The 15536-nt window shown below is 32.6% G+C and overlaps 3 protein-coding genes across 5 annotated transcripts; 2 read left to right on the plus strand and 1 right to left on the minus strand.

Moving 5' to 3' along the window:
• Positions 1 to 775: 775 nt before the first annotated feature.
• LOC18605330 (uncharacterized) lies at positions 776 to 6133 on the plus strand. Of its 2 annotated transcripts, none has more exons than XM_018118144.2 (9): positions 776 to 933; positions 1048 to 1109; positions 1233 to 1293; positions 2085 to 2124; positions 3112 to 3356; positions 3450 to 3513; positions 3981 to 4069; positions 4156 to 4389; positions 5731 to 6133. In XM_018118144.2, the coding sequence occupies exons 1-9, from the start codon at positions 898 to 900 to the stop codon at positions 5881 to 5883; spliced, it is 984 nt and encodes a 327-aa protein (XP_017973633.2). In that variant the 5' UTR covers positions 776 to 897; the 3' UTR covers positions 5884 to 6133. The 2 variants fall into 2 exon arrangements, with proteins under 2 accessions (XP_017973633.2, XP_007038340.3); XM_007038278.3 differs by having other exon boundaries at positions 777 to 933; positions 4153 to 4389.
• A 251-nt stretch (positions 6134 to 6384) lies between these two features.
• On the minus strand, positions 6385 to 9562 carry LOC18605331 (uncharacterized). Of its 2 annotated transcripts, none has more exons than XM_007038279.3 (4): positions 8886 to 9556; positions 7603 to 7846; positions 7402 to 7495; positions 6385 to 6807 (listed from the first exon to the last, which is right to left on the minus strand). In XM_007038279.3, the coding sequence occupies exons 1-4, from the start codon at positions 9359 to 9361 to the stop codon at positions 6527 to 6529; spliced, it is 1095 nt and encodes a 364-aa protein (XP_007038341.3). In that variant the 5' UTR covers positions 9362 to 9556; the 3' UTR covers positions 6385 to 6526. The 2 variants fall into 2 exon arrangements, with proteins under 2 accessions (XP_007038341.3, XP_088660823.1); XM_088804697.1 differs by lacking the exon at positions 6385 to 6807 and adding an exon at positions 6843 to 7078 and having other exon boundaries at positions 8886 to 9562.
• A 3598-nt stretch (positions 9563 to 13160) lies between these two features.
• LOC18605332 (large ribosomal subunit protein eL15) lies at positions 13161 to 15431 on the plus strand. Its single transcript, XM_018118605.2, has 4 exons — positions 13161 to 13264; positions 13698 to 13864; positions 14584 to 14781; positions 14995 to 15431. Exons 1-4 carry the CDS (start codon positions 13261 to 13263, stop codon positions 15238 to 15240), a joined length of 615 nt encoding a protein of 204 aa, XP_017974094.1. The 5' UTR covers positions 13161 to 13260; the 3' UTR covers positions 15241 to 15431.
• Positions 15432 to 15536: the final 105 nt, after the last annotated feature.

Genomic DNA, 15536 nt, shown 5'->3' on the forward strand with positions numbered 1-15536 from the left:
GATTTGTCTCAAAAGATTAACAATTGGACTTGCATATATTAAAATACTAGTAACAATTTATTGTACAATTAATCCAATCGTTGCTTAAGACATTTTGGCATTGTACGTCACATGGCACCTAAGTAAAGTGATGTTAATTCATTCAAGTGATGACTTTTTTCATATACTTGTAATGAAACATAATTGATGAGTAGTAATGGTATATTAGTTTCTTACTTTCTTTGCAGATTGAATTTGGATCCACTTGTTTTTTTTTTTTTTCAAATTCACAATATTGTCCACTTTTTCTTTATTTTAAAAACTGTATATTCAATTATTTTTCCATTTTTTATATTTTCAGATAATTATAACTTTTTATTTTATTTTAATATTTATTTAAACAATAAAATTATATATTACTTCACTCAGGCATTGGATGTATATTTGTCTATATTTTTTTTCTAGACTTTGAAATTATCACACAAAATATTAGAAAGTTTAAGATTAAAAGAAAATTTCTTTATTCTCTATTTGATTTGATGTTAGCAATTCTTCTACTGTCTGCCCTTAATACTTAATACAATCATATTCCTAATAAATTATTTAATGAAGCGAAAAAATACATCTCAACTAACATCCAAAACTAAATCAATTTCGTTATCTATGCCAATTGCACTCGCCCAAGTTTAAAGATGTGGGAACAAGTCGAGAGGAGAATCGTTTTAAACAGAAAGAAATAATGAAAACAGTAAAAGATTATAGTAATAAAATTGCAGGCTTTAACCTAAAATTGACTAAATTCTGACTGGTAAGATCGCCGACATTTGAGCCAGGGGTCTGAGGTTCGAAACCTGGACTTTTCATTTTTCTCAAAAAATTTTTGGTTACCTTCTTCATCAACCTGAAACTGCAACCACCATGGATCAGGACGGGCCTTCTTCTGGCCGCCGAAAGGTAATAATACTAAAATTCATTTCTCAGTTGTTTCAATTTTCTTCCACGATTTTTGATTCAGTCAAATTTCGAGATCCAGATGTGAGTCCTAATACAGATCTTATCTTTCTGCAGGTTCGGTTTGCTCCTAAAGCTCCTCAATCTTCAAGAAGGCTCAAAACCACTGTTTCCAAATCGTATTATTCCCGCTTCTACTTTTTCCCTTTTTTCTTTTTTGCACTACTCCTATTTCTTTTATTATTATTATTATTAATGCTTTTTTTAACCAAATAAAAATAAACCTCATCGTTAAAATGCAGCGAAGTGAATGATGAAGATGGAGAAGCTGCTCAAGCGCAGTATCTTCTTGGACGTTTCAACGTACGTACAAATTTTTATAACCGTACCGTGTCGAATCTTTTTAGGCGAAGCTCTTTCAATCAATACTAATTTTTCTGGATTGTGTTTCCCTTTAAATTCTGTTAATGTCAGCCTTGTTTGATCCATTTCCCCGTGAATATATTCATTTTAATATTTTCGACACTAGAAGGTGTTTGGGTTTTGATTTTATGTCTTTTGACCGTAAAAATAGTCCCTTCTCTTAATTTAATCCATGGAGCAAACATGCTTATAAATTTCTTTTCTTTTCTTTTCTTTTTCCTTTTATTTTATTAATTACTATAGTACTTTATTTACCTTGACAAGTGGGGAGGGGTAAGGGGAGAAATAAATCAACAATATTATTATGGTGTCAGAAATCGATTAAAAATCAATATATAATCTGGGTCGCAAATTTCTCAAAAAAGGAGAAGGTTTGGATGGTAAATTAAGAGTTTGCCGAAAGTTGAAGTACCATGCTGGCCTTAGAGTGTTGAATGGCATTGATTGGGCTAATTCTTGAACATGCTTGCTTATACCCCTGATTTTTTATATCATTACAAGCTTTGATTGTCATTTTATTCATTCACATTTGTGCCTGCTTTGTCAAATAGTAACCAGTTTATAACTTCCCCGATTTGATTATCTCCCTGTTTCATTTTAATAATAAAAGTTAATACCTTTCGATATTCTCTTTCATTCTATTTGAAGCAGATAGTCTGTGTTCTATTTGAACCCAACTTGTACATATTCCTGAACCCAAAACTCATTTTGTTTGTTGTTGCATTCTGCAGGAGAATCAAACGCGACAAAGGCCTAAAGTTGAAAAGAAATGTATCCCCTCATTAGCTTTTCTTTCATAACTTTTGCATGATATGTTATTGGTCATCCTACCCTGGTGTGAATTAGTTCAGAATCATAGTTACAGTTTGATGATAGTGGAGCATATATACGATAAATTCTGCCAGCGATTACCCCGCACATCTTCTTATATACATATGAAGTGTTCTATAGCTTCTCTAGGTATTTTCTGCTGGGTAGTCAAGGTGCCTGATTGGTGGCTAGGTCTATCCTCCAAAAGTTTAAATCTTCCCTTGTCTACTTGAACCGAGTAGCACAAAATCTGTGAAGATAGATTAGGATACTTTGCAGCAGAATAACAAACTTCTCCGGAAGGTGAGTGAAAGGACTACGATTGTGAGGTTACAGAATGCATTTAGGGAAGATCCTTGATAAGCTAACTTAAAAGGCAATGTAATCTAGGTATGATTAATAAAACCAAACCTTTGTGGTAGGAATGCTCAATCTATTGTTGTGGTTTAGATACATTTACATGCTGAAGGACTACCAGCTCCACCTTTAGATTAATTAGCCACACTATGGATCAGGATTTAGGAGATATAATTGTCAGAGAAATATAGTCTTTTTTTGATAGATCAGAATTGTTTTTGGTTTTTTTTTTTTTGAAAAGCATTCGATGAAATTTCATTACTTAATGGATGTGTACAAAAAGCTACCTCATTTTGGTAATATTGCTGCAAAAACATATACAAAAAGCGACCTCAGAATTGTTAAGACGATACTTATAGCAAATTGTCCATAAAGTTGGGGATGAGTGTTTATTTGGATGGACTGGACTTAGTTTAAGTTTGAGAAATATCATAGGTTTTTAGTGTATAAGACTTGCCATAACAGAATCATGTCATATCATTTATAATGTTACAAGGAGATTTCCAGTTTAAACAAAGGAATCTGAAGTTTCATTGCTTTTAGTACTGCTATATCATGCAAACAGCTAATGTTCAAACTCCAAACCTGCAGCTTCCGCGCAAATTTCTTTTGGTCCTGGAGCCCCCTCATCAAATTTATTGAGGGCATATGGTAGTCAAAGGGGTGGGACTTCTGGTAAAAGTACTGACTCAAGGCAGAGAAGTCCTGATGATAATGATGGGCAAATCATTGGTTCTTTCCCTTCAGCTTCCAAAGAAGATAGGACAGATATATGTTCTTCAGATGCTATTGAAGCATCAGCACCAAAAATAAAGAGAGAATACCGTGAACCATGGGTAAAAGTTTGCTCATTGTTTGTGTGTTTAAGACCGAGTGCACATTTGTGTGCAATTCCTCTGATACTGCTGAGTTCCATGATCGCATTGCAGGATTACCATCACACTTACTATCCTATTACCCTTCCTCTGAGGAGACCTTACTCTGGTGACCCTGGTATGCTTTCTGAATATAAGATGAAGATTCCTAGATTAGAGGGATATCTATTACCTTCTCCCGTAGGAAGAGATACTATTCCTTGTCTTTGAATGCTTTTGGGACTCTTATCAGTGAGTCAAATTTTTAGCCACATCAAACAAAATGAACTTTAGAATCGCCTTCATATTTCCCTGGTGATAATGTTAGATCTTTTAGGTGATGCTTGAAACCCAACGTACAAGGACAAAAAGATTAACTCTAAAGATTAATCTTGCAAAAATAATAGTAGTAATAATAGAAGGGCTGAGATGCCTCTTGAAATTTGAGATGCTATTATTCTTTAAATGAATGAAGTCTGTGCTTGGTGTACAAATCACTGCCTGTGAGGTGCAAGATTTGTATACACACTACATGTATTATTTGGTTATTACATTTTGCTCGTTTGAACTTTATTTGCTGAGCATGTTTTCTTGTTTTGCATGTAGAACTTCTTGATCAGGCAGAATTTGTAGAGGCTGCTAGAAAGGAGTATGATGAGAAAACTATTAATCCTGCTTCAGATCTTGGGCTACTGGTTAGTAATTAGATTAATATTCCAGTCTCCTAAGTTAGATATATTTGACAAAGTTATCTACAACAAATGATCATTGGTGACAGGAGGAAGGTGAGAAAGGAAAGATGTTTTTCTTTCAGCTTCCCGCTAATCTTCCTGTAATTAAGCGATTGGCTAGCACAAAGGGGAAAGAAAAAGCTGAGAATTTAGGATCATCAGAAAGGTTTGGTGCTTTAAAGAAAGGCTGCCAGTTGGAAGAATTGCCCGGGGGATTTATGGGGAAGATGTTGGTTTACAAGAGTGGAGCAGTCAAATTGAAGCTGGGAGAAACACTATATGATGTAAGTCATACATCAACCTTGCTTGATACTGGAATACATGCAGAAGAATATTTATAGATGCATTCGTTATCAGATGCATATCCGTAGCACAAGCACATGGACAAGCATTCATATCGTATCTTTCAGTACTTTTCTGAATTTTACTTGTGCCAGAAGTTTTCTGTTTATGAAAGAAATTTAGATTGCCTCCTCCTGTCTCCATTCCAAACTTCTTGGAGTCTGTTACTCACTTGAGATCTCAGAAAAAAGGGATATATTCTTTTCAGTTAACAACTGTGAAATCATTAATCCTTCATTGTCCACAAACTCATCCAGTAAAAATAAAACCACCTCTAGAGTACAGCAAACATCATGGTAACATTCATAATTAGCAGCATCTTTTCTCTCTCTCTCTCTCTCTCTCTCTCTCTCTCGCTTGTTTCAATCCATCAGTTGAGTACTCTTTCCTACAGCCCTACCCCTTAACTTTCCATCTTACTCCACTCAATCCTAGGGACCGCACTACATGGTTCCAAATCCTAGTACAACCACCGAAGGACTTACCAGCTAAATTAGCAGACTAGAACCTTCTTAACAATCTATTCTCTCTGTGGTCTACACATACTCTCATCATAAGTAGAAGGCAATGCTTGTGTTTGCATCAAGGAACTAATATTTTCCTCAAAGGCATTTTCAAACTCTCCAAAATAGGTTTTATCTGGGCAGCATATTAGAAGTTATTAGCTATTATTTGATACTTAGCACTTACAATAAACAAGTTGGCAGTATGCATAGCCATTTATCTCCAACACATCTACATCAAAAGGTTTTCAAATTTATGTTCTCATGAAATTTCAGTCAATCAAATATTCAAAATGACATAGTACAAAAATGGAAAGCAAAAAAAATGATAGTAGTTTGAAACATGAGAATTAATAAAAGAATCACATTTGTAGTTGATCTTGTGTTATATACCGCTGAACCTTTACTATTTTGGCATCTTTGTTCGTTTGGAGGTTATGCATTTCATGATTGATTGATTTCAATACTGTTAGCGTTTACTCAAAAATAAAATGCAGTCCAGTAACTGAAAATGGAAATGTGCAGTGTATCCAAACCAAGAAAAAGGAAGTGTGCACTAAACAACTTTATGACAAACCGTGAATAGATGTTGTAAATTATACAGTAATGATTGAATTTTTATCAAGCTTCCATTTGGCTAGCATTTTTTCCCCCACTTGTCTTGAATAAGTACCACCACACCGCAAGTTATGCATGCTTAAGTTTGAGTTTGTCTTCTTTGTATTAGACATTTTTGTTGTATTTGGTTATTCAAGTTACAAGTCAAGTAATTATATGCAGGTATCACCTGGTTCAGATTGTATATTTGCTCAGGATGTTGCAGCAGTCAACACCACAGAGAAACACTGTTGTGTCATCGGAGAGCTTGGAAAACGGGTAGTTGTCACTCCAGATATTAGTTCTGTCCTAAATTCTGTGATTGACCTGGGCTGAGAGCAAAACAGCTAACAATGACGTAAACAGAGCATAGCATGTTGGAGTTGTACGTAGAAGGGAAATATCTGAAGCATGTTTTCGTATATATGTAGCTAGAATTGTACAGCGATGCCAACAGGGTAGCATGTCAAACTACTTTGTAGATGTGCTTAGGATGTAATCCTGACCTATATTTTTTTTTCTTAATCAAAGATTAGCTTTTGGGACCAAAAACAGAAGAGACAAAAGCTCCTTTTTTTTTTTCTTATTTTTAAGTTCAAATTCCAGCTCACCTTTCAATTTTCCACATAATTAGAGGGGTAGACATGTTGATCAAAGCTTATTATCCAGAGCAGAAAGAGAAAGTCAGACAAGAATATCCTGCTTGAAGGCTTTAATAAAGTGACAAATAGAGTCAATTCTTGTTTGTAATTAACAGAAATAGTGTCATTTTTTCACACATTCATAACAGCAGCTAACTAGAATGCAAGTTCATGATGAACACAAACATCTTGACAATTACAATCTAAAATTCCTCTCTTCTATTGCATGCATAACATGAAACTTGAAAGATATCCCAACATTGATTATCTTACAGCATCTTAAGCTAAATGAACCAAATTGGAAGATACAACCCGTCAAGTCGTCAAATTACATTCAATCAGTTGGCTCTAGTCACAACCACAATCAACAGGACCAGAACAGATAACAAGAATGAGGTTCTCAGCCTTTCCTCAAATGGATCTGGGGTTCCTGCTGTTGTCTTATCATCAGTACGCAGCTTAAATAACTCATTCACAAGCTTTATCATTTTCTCATACACATCCATGACCTTTGCTTTAGTGTTTTCAAAAATCCACTTCACAATATTCGTTGCCTTGTTGGATTCATTGGAATTCTCATCTGAACTCTCATCAGAACTCAGTGGATTACTGTCCTCGGCTGCATAATCATGGAAACTTCATGTGAACATCATCACTTGCTAGTAATTAATTATTTTGCAAGTTTTTTTCTGGAGCTTATAATATCATTGATCATTGGAAATTTCGTCATAGCAATGATTCTATTCCAATATCTAAGCCTTTCTTTGATGCACAGGGGAAAAGAGGCATTCGTAGAAGGATCTAAAATTTCTTATTTTGCGATTTGCCTGCAACTTTGATCCCACATCTTGAGAGACAGAAATCCATACCTTGCCACCAAATATGTGGATCTATATACGCACAATTCATTATGGGGAAAACTTTTACCCTCTGATAAAAAGCTCTCTCTCTCACAGACACACATGCACACAACACGCACACAAGTTATTAAGGGTCCATACTGAGTGTATGTTTAAAACAAGTCAGTGCCAGTAGTTTGCTATCTTTTACCAGTAATTAAACCATAAACCCTTAACATGAAGGCTTTTGTGAATGATCAAGGAAACATGCACTAATGCTTTCCCAACATTAATCACTCTAGATGTATCAACATGAGATAAGTATGCACTGACCAGATAACTTCAATTAACACATTCACAGAACTCCAACCAACCTGCATAGTATGAATCTCTCAGCTCCTTCACCACCTCATTGTTCAAAACAGCATCCCAAACAGCTTTATCCGAAGACAATGAAAAGACCATTTTCTGCCAAAGAGTAAAGACTTCACTGTAATTTGTAAACAAATTTAACCAACAAAAAAAATGATTAAGTTTCATGCACGGGAACCAAAAGAATTGGTAAAAGAAAAGACCTGAACCAATGGCTCCGTCTGCAATAAATGGAAAGCATCATAAACTCTGTTTGTACCATAAGGTTGCAATGCTCCTGTGTTATAGAGATGCAGAGAAGGCTCCTTCCATTCTAACTCAGACCCAGCAGAATGAACTCGGTGCATGGAGCCAGTTGGGCTTGGAATTTGATAAGCTATTTCCTTGCCAGCATTATAAGAGAATTTATCCCTGATAAGCTGGGGAGATGAGCTTGCATCGAAAACCCTATAACCACAAAAGCCATTTCACAACAATGACTGCCAAATTAGAGTTTGTAGGAGTTAACACATTCAACAAGTGTACGAATTTGGCCCTTTTTTGTGCAGGGGCTGAAGATAAAGATAAAGATGAAATAGCAAAGTATATATATGACTACTGACTGTTAAGGACATTACAATAGAAATCAATTTTGACCTATTCTCCTTAGAAATCAAGTTTGTGGTTACAGATAATTACTACTGATTGTTGAGGCCATTACAATAGCAACTAAATTACTTTAGAACTCACAGTTGTTCGAGGAATATTAATCAACTATTTCAGCTCAAGACATTGTCGTCGTCATCCCAATTTTAAGATACTTCATTCTAGACAAAAAATATAGCATTAAATAATCAACCAACATATTTTAGTTGGTTACGCAATGCTTCAATTGCAATTATTTTCTAAATAAATTTATTTCGTTTTCATATCATTCTTTTCTGGGTCAAATTAAATTGTTTTGTTTATTTCGTTTTCCAATCATTCTTTTGCACAAACTTCCCTTAATTGATTATGCAGGCTATTGACTCCCTATCTCTATCACCATCACTATCAATCATGTTTGATTATAAAACTATTGATCGTGAGATTAAACTTCGATCGAAATTGGATGACCCTCACGGCACTACCGCCACTACAACGAGCCTCACGGTGAAAACAGACAAGAATATTGGCAAAATTTCTAAAAATTTTAGATGAAGGAGAAACCAACTATGCAGTACAAGAAGAATAGTGTTAACAGAATATGGTTTCCAAGTACAAATCAAAACAAAAACGGCAGCTGCAGTAAAAAAGGTCAATAGTTTCCATCATTCCAGTAAGCAGCAGTTCGTAAAGTAGACATATTTTTCACTTCAATTTGCAGCAATGGCACAAAAACAAAGAAAATTCATTTCCAAAATCCACAAATTAAATCCAAACAATAAATAAACAAAAACAAACACTACTAAAAAATAAACCAAACCAAATTTGGTACAAAAAAAAAAAGAAGAAGAGAAAACCTTACCTCTGAAGAGCAGAGACAACGTTCTGGACTTCACCAACAGATGGAACAGGTCCTAAAACAAAATCATCAAGAACTCCATGTGGCCTTTCCCCTTCACTCCCATCCGCAGACACCCACTCAAACTCATCACAACAAGAAGCAGCAGCGGAAGCAGGTGAGGCAGCAAAGGGAGGCCAGTTACTTGGCAACCCGGAATTGGCACTGATAGGCACACCAGTACTACAAGAACCAAAAGCAGAACTCCCAGAAGAAATAGAAAGAAAAGTGTTACTATTACTATTATTATGCCTCTGGGAAGCAGAGGTTGGAGAAGGAGGAGTTGTAGTTGAGTTCGAAGAAGCAGAAGAAAGTGGTTCTTGGAAAGTTGCAGGGTTACCAGTGGTAAAACCAGCCCTGACAACTGCTCTCCCAACTGTTCTCAACATGTTGGCACCACCTGCACCACCTCCCATGCCTTTGCCTCCACCAAACATCATAACCTGGCTTATAGTTTCACCTTCTCTGTCAGTTGTTCATGAAGAGTAATATAGATTTTGTGGGGTTCTTTCTCTTTCTTCGTACTTACCTGTTGTTTTCGGTATCAAGAAGACTAGAATTTCGACAGCCCACTCTCTGGGTCTGTTGATGCTTACGAGGTTAGCTTCTTTGGAATTTAAAGTTGGGATAAGATAGGAAACAGCAACCTTTACTTTTTTGTGTTTGGAGGCCCTCAGTTTTACTTTCTTCTTTCACAGTTAATACCGACTTTGCCATACTATAATTTTCCACTCTTTCATTTTCTTTTGGTAAAATATCCCATTACTTAAATTTTAATCAAAATTATATAAAAATTTATTAATTTTTAAAATAGACATTTTATTTTAAAAAAATATTTTTTATTAAACTCTTAGATAGTATTTAGTATGAGTAAAGTGAGAACGTATTTCTTACAATATGTCTAATTAAATTATATTATAATATAGGAATGTCAATAGGTATTCTATTATAAAGTACCCACGGATACCCTACCTGGTTACACCGGGTTAGAGTACTCCATAAAAGGATTCGGGTACCACTCCTAGGGTACCCGTTATCCGAACTCGATTAATATTTATAAATATTTTATTATTATTTTCATAATTAAATTAAAAATTTATAATTTCCATCAACTTTACAAGTAATTTTTTTTGTTAAAAATTAACAAATTTATGAAAAGTATGGTTACTCTAATTATTAATACGATGACATTAATTATTTAAATTAATAAATTATTAGATTGTTAATTATGTTTAAATAATTTTAATATTATATCATATTATAAAGGAATATAATTACTATTATAGATGTACTTTTAATATACATATATTTACTTTTTATTTTGTGTTAACATTACAAAAATTATGACTTATAAAATTATTAATTATAATATATATACAATTATTTATATAATCTTATAATATATATACTTAAAAAAAGCTTTTCAGATTAGAATAGTTTTAAAACCTAAATGTTTTTTTTTAATTTCATGAAATTAAGAACAAATCCTTATAATTAATTAAATTAATTCATAAAACTATTATTATTAATTAACTTGTAATGTCTTTTAATATATATAGTTTATATATTGTGTTAATTTATAAGAAATATAATTACTATTTTATATATTAAAATATTTTTTTGTATACGTGTGTATATATATATGTACTTTAAATATAAATATATTTACTTTTTATTTTGTATTAACATTGTAAAAATTATAACTCATAAAATTATTAATTACAGTATATATACATTTGTTTATATAAACTTATAACATATAAATCTAAAGAGAAATTATGAGATTAGAAAAGTTAATTGGGTAATTGGGTACCCATGAAGAATATTTTAATAATTTTTTTATTTAATTGGGTATTTAAACGGATTACGATAATTATAGGGTAGTAGGAATGTATTAGGGTTAGGGTTATGGTAGTAATTTTTAAATTATTCGGGTAGTTAATAAGGTTAGGGTAATTAATTTTTAATAGGGTTAGGGTTCGAGTACTTCGAAATTATAGGATACCCGACTAGTTGACATCCCTATTACAGTGTTTGTTTTATAACAAACAACTGCAATGTAAGATTGCAATGCAATCACACTACAGCCAAAAAATGTAATGTGATTACAATTTAAAACTAATGTAATCACATTACATTACACTCTGCAATGTTATTAAAAACATTTTTACTCTTCAACTTTATTAATTTATTAAAAATATTTTATAATATTATAATTAAAATAAAAAATATTAAAATAAAACATATTATATAAGAATTAGAAATTAAAATAAAATATAAGAAATTAAATTTTATATAATATAGGTAAAAAAATTAAAATAAAATATATAATAGAAAAAATTATATTAAAAAATAAAAAATAATAATGATAATAAAAAATAAAATAAAATATATGATATTAAAAATATATTTAAGAGATGATATTATGTAAAAATTAACAATAAAAAATATAAATACTTGTATTTTAATAAATAAAGGTAATTTTGAAAATTAACATTACATTCCCAACAAAATACTTGTAAAACAAACGCTGCAATGTTATCTTCGCTGCATTTTAATCATTATTTTATTTGTATACCAAATACTGTAATGTTATTTTCCCTACAATCACATTGCTTGTAATTATATTATTTGCAATTATATTACCTGTAATCACATTGCATTGTAAAGTACCAAACGTCATCTTAAATCTAATTATTAGTCAACTATTAGTGTTTCAATCAGTTTGATAACTTAACAATTTTAAAAAATTAATTTTAAAAATTATTATTATATAATTTTATTAATTAAAAAAGAGCTATTGATTTGGGGAGAAGCGGTCTTTCATTGATATCCTAAGTTTCCACAGGGACCCACATTTCTTAATTAAATCTTTCATTTCATTTCATCTCTTCATTCTTACTCCACCTTTGGCTCATTAAATCACAATTAAGAATGTATTATATGAAATTATTTTGAAGGAATTAGAGTCTCGTATCAATGAATTCACCCTTTTTTTTCCTCTTTTTTTTTATCAGGATTTCAATGCTTTCACTTAATGTAATCATTGCTAAACAAAAAAGGTGTCTTTGCGAGAATGAACAACTAACAAAACTAACAAATGGTTTCATTTAAATTTTTTGGTTTTTTTAATCCAAACTAATTAACTTGCTTCATTGTTCCTTTGATTAATTAAATAAATTTTTTTATTTTAATTCGAAAAAGTATAGCTGATTCCAGTAAAAAGAGGAGAATTTGAAGATTGAAATTCAAGATTGCCATGCATTCTAAATGTTTCACTAGTATTTTACAAGCTCTTTTTATTCATCTATTTATCTATTTTTTTTCACTTTGAAATTTTTGGAGAATTGAGTAATTCATATATATATATATATATATATATATATAAAGGTATAAGTTTACAAACATAGTTATACATAAAACTAATTACTTCTCACAATATTCATTTTGTTTTATAGGATTTAAGTTGTAGGAATGAGAGCACTTCATTTATATGGACATTGAAATGTTTTATATTAGTCAATAAAAGCATAGCACATATATCAGACTATTTAGAAATAGTCGGTTCCAAAATAATTTACAACTTGCACTAAATAAGTAATTATTCTTATCAAGAAAATTTGAAAACTATATATAGAAAAAATTCAAATAAAATCTTATCCTTCATGCGATTAGATTATTTAAACTTTATTCAGTCTTTGAACTTTTAGTTTAGTAATGGATATGATTTCTTTTTAATAAAATTTGATTTCTTTTTCTTCAAACAAAAACACTCACTCTGCCTCATTTTTGTTGTCTTTGTTTACTTTTTTTGTCAAATGAAATTAATTTTGATAATTATTTTTTAAAATATTATATAATTTTTTGAAAATCAAAATTTATATTTTTAAAAATATTATGACTTTATTTTTCTTGAAATAATAGTCAAAGTTAAAATTATTTGATAAAAAAATTAATAAGAGACAAATATAACAGAACGAGAGTATTAAAAATCTAAACTTTATTTGATTCATATTTTTTAAAGTTGTGTCCGATATGAAGGGAAAATCGGGTTGGCCCAAAAGATTTCAAGCCTAACTATGGATTTTCGGCCTATCTTTTGTGTCAGGCCTCATATAACTAAGAAAAACAGAGTCGGATCCACTTCACCTGGACCCCGTTTCAGTTTCGGTGCATTAGGGATTGACCAAGCAGCCCAATTGGAGGACCTAGTAAAGGGTAAAATTGTCAATTCATACCACCAGATACGTTCTAAAACCCTAATGAGACTTCGGGATCATATATCTCTAGTTGGGCAGCTCCTTAGCTGAAACCAGAGACCGCAGGAGCTCAAGCAGCGATGGGTACGCCATTTCTCTTTAGCCATTTCATATCTAATCATGATTTAACAGTTAATTGTCTATTCATTTTCTATATTGCTTGTGTTTAAAACTATGTTGTAAATCTCGAGTTTGTTTATTTGTTTATGTAGAGTGATGGGTTATTCTTGGCTTGATTGATGTATTTTTTTTCTAATAACATCTAGAAACTTGTTGGAGATTTGGTTTTGGCTGGTTAGTCTCTCGGCTATGCTTTTATTATTATTTTATGATTCAAGAGTAAGATACTAAATATTAGAATGGGCTTTTAGCTGACTGGAGGAGGTCTCTTAAAATGAAAAGGGTTGTATTTAATTGCTTTGTTATATATATATATATATATATAGATCGATCTTTGTTTTGGCATTTTGGATTCTGATTTGTGATGATTTTTATTTGTTGGGATTTGTGAAACTAGGGGCTTACAAATACGTGTCAGAGCTATGGAGGAAGAAGCAATCCGATGTGATGAGGTTCTTGCAGAGGGTAAGGTGCTGGGAGTACCGTCAGCACCCTTCCATCGTGCGTGTCAACCACCCAACTCGCCCTGACAAGGCTCGTCGCTTGGGTTACAAAGCCAAGCAGGTAAACTTATTTAATTGGATTCGGCGTCTGCTTTTTATGAGGTTTTGTTTTTGATATTGTAATTTTTGGTTTATTATATTTGTTTCATCATAGTTATAACATATTTTAGTTACATGATTATCCTTTCTTCTCTAAACTACATAGCAGTAATGTTGATAAGAACTTTCACTTGATTCTCCAGTGTTAGTTCAATGTACTACATGGTTAAGAACTGCTTTCAAGTCTCATCCTGCTTTAATCCTTACTCTGTGTTTTCTGGTGCCTCAATGTGGAATGTTTATCCACTTAAAAGATGAATAAGAAGAAATTCAAACGAAAACTTCAGGAAGAAAAGTTTTTATATCCAAAAATTTGAAAACCTGCTTAGTATCTGGAATTCTGGATTTTGCATTTTCTTTATAAATAATTTTACTCTTATAATGTGTCTAATTCAATGTTGAATGTAAGTGAGGACAATATTTTGCTTGTTTCATTTGAATTCACTTCATCTATATGTTTTTTGCTTCTCGATGTAACTAGGAAAATCATGTTTCCAACTTAATATCTGATACCTCATTTCTCTTCTTATATCTTTTTTCCCTATATGTAAGCTGGCATGGTTTCCTTCATATAGTTAATGTTGTAATTTGGCATCATATCTGCATTGAGTATATTTTTGTGTCTGTCAATATTTCTCTGTTTGTTTGTTATGTCCGGTGACTAAATCTGCATTTTAATAGGGTTATGTTGTCTATCGTGTCCGTGTAAGACGTGGTGGAAGGAAGAGACCAGTACCTAAGGGTATTGTGTATGGGAAACCCACAAACCAGGGTGTCACCCAACTGAAATTCCAGCGCAGCAAACGATCAGTTGCAGAGGAACGAGCTGGTCGGAAGCTTGGTGGCCTTAGGGTTGTTAACTCGTATTGGATCAATGAGGTGAGTTCTGCTGCCAAGCACAATTTTTTTAACATCTTAGTTATTTTTTTGAAGAAAGATTTGATTTGGTACTTGTGACCGGACATTCTTTCATAGCAAAAGAATTGACACCAATCAATTGTATATCTTCCATTTTTGTGTAGATTACACCCAACTCTTTCCTAGGATTCCTTGGTTTTGATTTGTGTTAATGTCCTGAGTTTGTCTCTGCAGGATTCAACATACAAATACTTTGAGGTCATATTGGTTGATCCTGCCCACAATGCCATTCGCAATGACCCAAGAATCAACTGGATCTGCAATCCAGTACACAAGCACAGGGAACTTCGCGGACTCACCTCTGCCGGCAAGAAATACAGGGGTCTTCGTGGCAGGGGACACTTGCACCACAAGGCCCGACCTTCAAGAAGGGCAAACTGGAAGAGAAACAACACACTCTCTCTTCGTCGCTACCGTTGATCCTCTGGACCATATTTGGTGCTTTTGTTTCCGTCTTACCTTCATTTCTGTTGTAGGGTTGAGAATTTTGGGACAGTTTTATTGTGTTTGGACATCTCTAAATCGTCTATGTTGAGGCTATTGAGTTCTGTGCTCGTTAAACATGTGTGGGATATTTCATCACTTAAAAAATGCCTTAAAAGTTTGTCTAATGCTTTGTTAAATTCCAAGTGTTTGTTTAAGTGGTAAATGCTTGTGCCTTACATCTTTGGGCCACCAATTGACTTTTGGCTTTGTTTACCAAAAGTTATTGACCG

This window comes from Theobroma cacao, chromosome 3, assembly GCF_053813885.1.
Source record: "Theobroma cacao isolate CCN51 chromosome 3, ASM5381388v1, whole genome shotgun sequence".
NCBI lineage: Eukaryota > Viridiplantae > Streptophyta > Magnoliopsida > Malvales > Malvaceae > Theobroma > Theobroma cacao.

Coding starts and splice junctions, on each gene's coding strand:
- LOC18605330 (XM_007038278.3), top strand. CDS start 898: ATGGATCAGGACGGGCCTTCTTCTGGCCGCCGAAAG. Junction 934..1,047: donor CTTCTTCTGGCCGCCGAAAG/GTAATAATACTA, acceptor ATCTTTCTGCAG/GTTCGGTTTGCTCCTAAAGC. Junction 4,070..4,152: donor CTTCAGATCTTGGGCTACTG/GTTAGTAATTAG, acceptor CATTGGTGACAG/GAGGAAGGTGAGAAAGGAAA.
- LOC18605331 (XM_007038279.3), bottom strand. CDS start 9,361: ATGATGTTTGGTGGAGGCAAAGGCATGGGAGGTGGTGCAGGTGGTGCC. Junction 7,847..8,885: donor GTTGTCTCTGCTCTTCAGAG/GTAAGGTTTTCT, acceptor TTGTGGTTATAG/GGTTTTCGATGCAAGCTCAT. Junction 6,808..7,401: donor GAGAGATTCATACTATGCAG/GTTGGTTGGAGT, acceptor ATGATTATGCAG/CCGAGGACAGTAATCCACTG.
- LOC18605332 (XM_018118605.2), top strand. Junction 13,865..14,583: donor TGGGTTACAAAGCCAAGCAG/GTAAACTTATTT, acceptor GCATTTTAATAG/GGTTATGTTGTCTATCGTGT. Junction 14,782..14,994: donor ACTCGTATTGGATCAATGAG/GTGAGTTCTGCT, acceptor TTGTCTCTGCAG/GATTCAACATACAAATACTT.